Source organism: Pygoscelis adeliae, unplaced genomic scaffold, assembly GCF_000699105.1.
Source record: "Pygoscelis adeliae isolate BGI_AS28 unplaced genomic scaffold, ASM69910v1 Scaffold390, whole genome shotgun sequence".
Classification (NCBI taxonomy): Eukaryota; Metazoa; Chordata; class Aves; order Sphenisciformes; family Spheniscidae; genus Pygoscelis; species Pygoscelis adeliae.
The window spans coordinates 91,496-92,559 of NW_008823921.1; the positions used below are offsets into that span (position 1 = coordinate 91,496).

Below are 1,064 nucleotides of genomic sequence, written 5' to 3' on the forward strand. Positions count from 1 at the left end.
AGAGTAGTTAAACATTGGAAGAGGCTGCCCAGGGAAGTGGTTGAGTCACCATCCCTGGGAGTATTTAAAAGACGTGTAGATGAGGCGCTTAGGGACATGGTTTAGTGGGCATGGTGGTGTTGGGTTGATGGTTGGACTCGATGATCTTGGAGGTCTCTTCCAACCTTAATGATTCTATGATTCTATGATTCCCTCCTTCAGAAAAAAACACCCGCATTTCTCTAAATGAAAACCAACGTGACCCGGATGGTCGCCGGGGGACAGTCAGTCTAGGCTGCCCTCTGCCAGAACCGGCCCAAATGAACCTGTAAGGACTGAAACAAGGTGACTTTGTACGCTCCCAAGACTGCTTTACAGATCTTCGCGGGATATACTCAAAGCAACCGTGGGATTTTTTTAACTAACTGGAGATTTTTCTTTGTCCTTCTGCAGAAGCGGTTTTACCTGGAGGCGCACGACAAACGCCTCAGGAGCAGAAAGCGTCTGGTGTGGTGAGGGGAAACCGAAGCCTACGGGCGTTTGATCTGCCAAGCGGCACAGCGTCCAGCAGTTCCCAGCCTCCGTCCACGCTGGTGAACGACCGAGACAACCAAAACAGGCAGCAGCACAGTCTGTTTGCCACAGTCACAAAAAGGCTCTACGCACAAAGATGGCTTTGATCTGCCTCGCGTTCCCCGCCGTCCTTTCACAGGACCAGAGAAAGGCCAAGGCCAGCCTAGTTTTTGCGTGGCTGACTCAAAGGGATCAGGACTTCCTTCCCTCGTACGGTCTCACTTTTAACAAGATTTGACAGGGAGATTAAAAGATTTATCAGAAAATAGTTTCGGCCTGAAACAGGACACTGAAATGAAATGGATAAATCATGTCCTCAGTCCTGAAGACAGGGAAAGACAGGGACGAGGCGGAGCAACAAGGAAAACCGCAGGGGCTTACCAAGAGCCAGAAGTACCAGACGTAGAGCGAGAAGCAGCTCAACACTTGGACCATGGCTGTCAGCAGGATCACGTCCTTGAGGTGCCTGAGGGAAGAAGAGCAAAACATTAACCTTCCATTCCCGCCCCCGC

The 1,064-nt window shown here is 50.8% G+C and overlaps 1 protein-coding gene across 2 annotated transcripts in view; it reads right to left on the reverse strand.

Moving 5' to 3' along the window:
* The window catches only part of TMEM208 (transmembrane protein 208), a 5,545-nt gene that overhangs the window by 1,153 nt on the left and 3,328 nt on the right, over positions 1–1,064 (reverse strand). For both annotated transcript variants that reach the window (XR_663413.1, XM_009319722.1), the window contains exon 2: positions 934–1,018. Coding sequence is in view for 1 of the 2 variants with exons in the window: in XM_009319722.1 (XP_009317997.1) it covers positions 934–1,018 (85 nt within the window). In the remaining variant the exon portion in view is untranslated. The remainder of the gene's footprint in view (positions 1–933; positions 1,019–1,064) is intronic.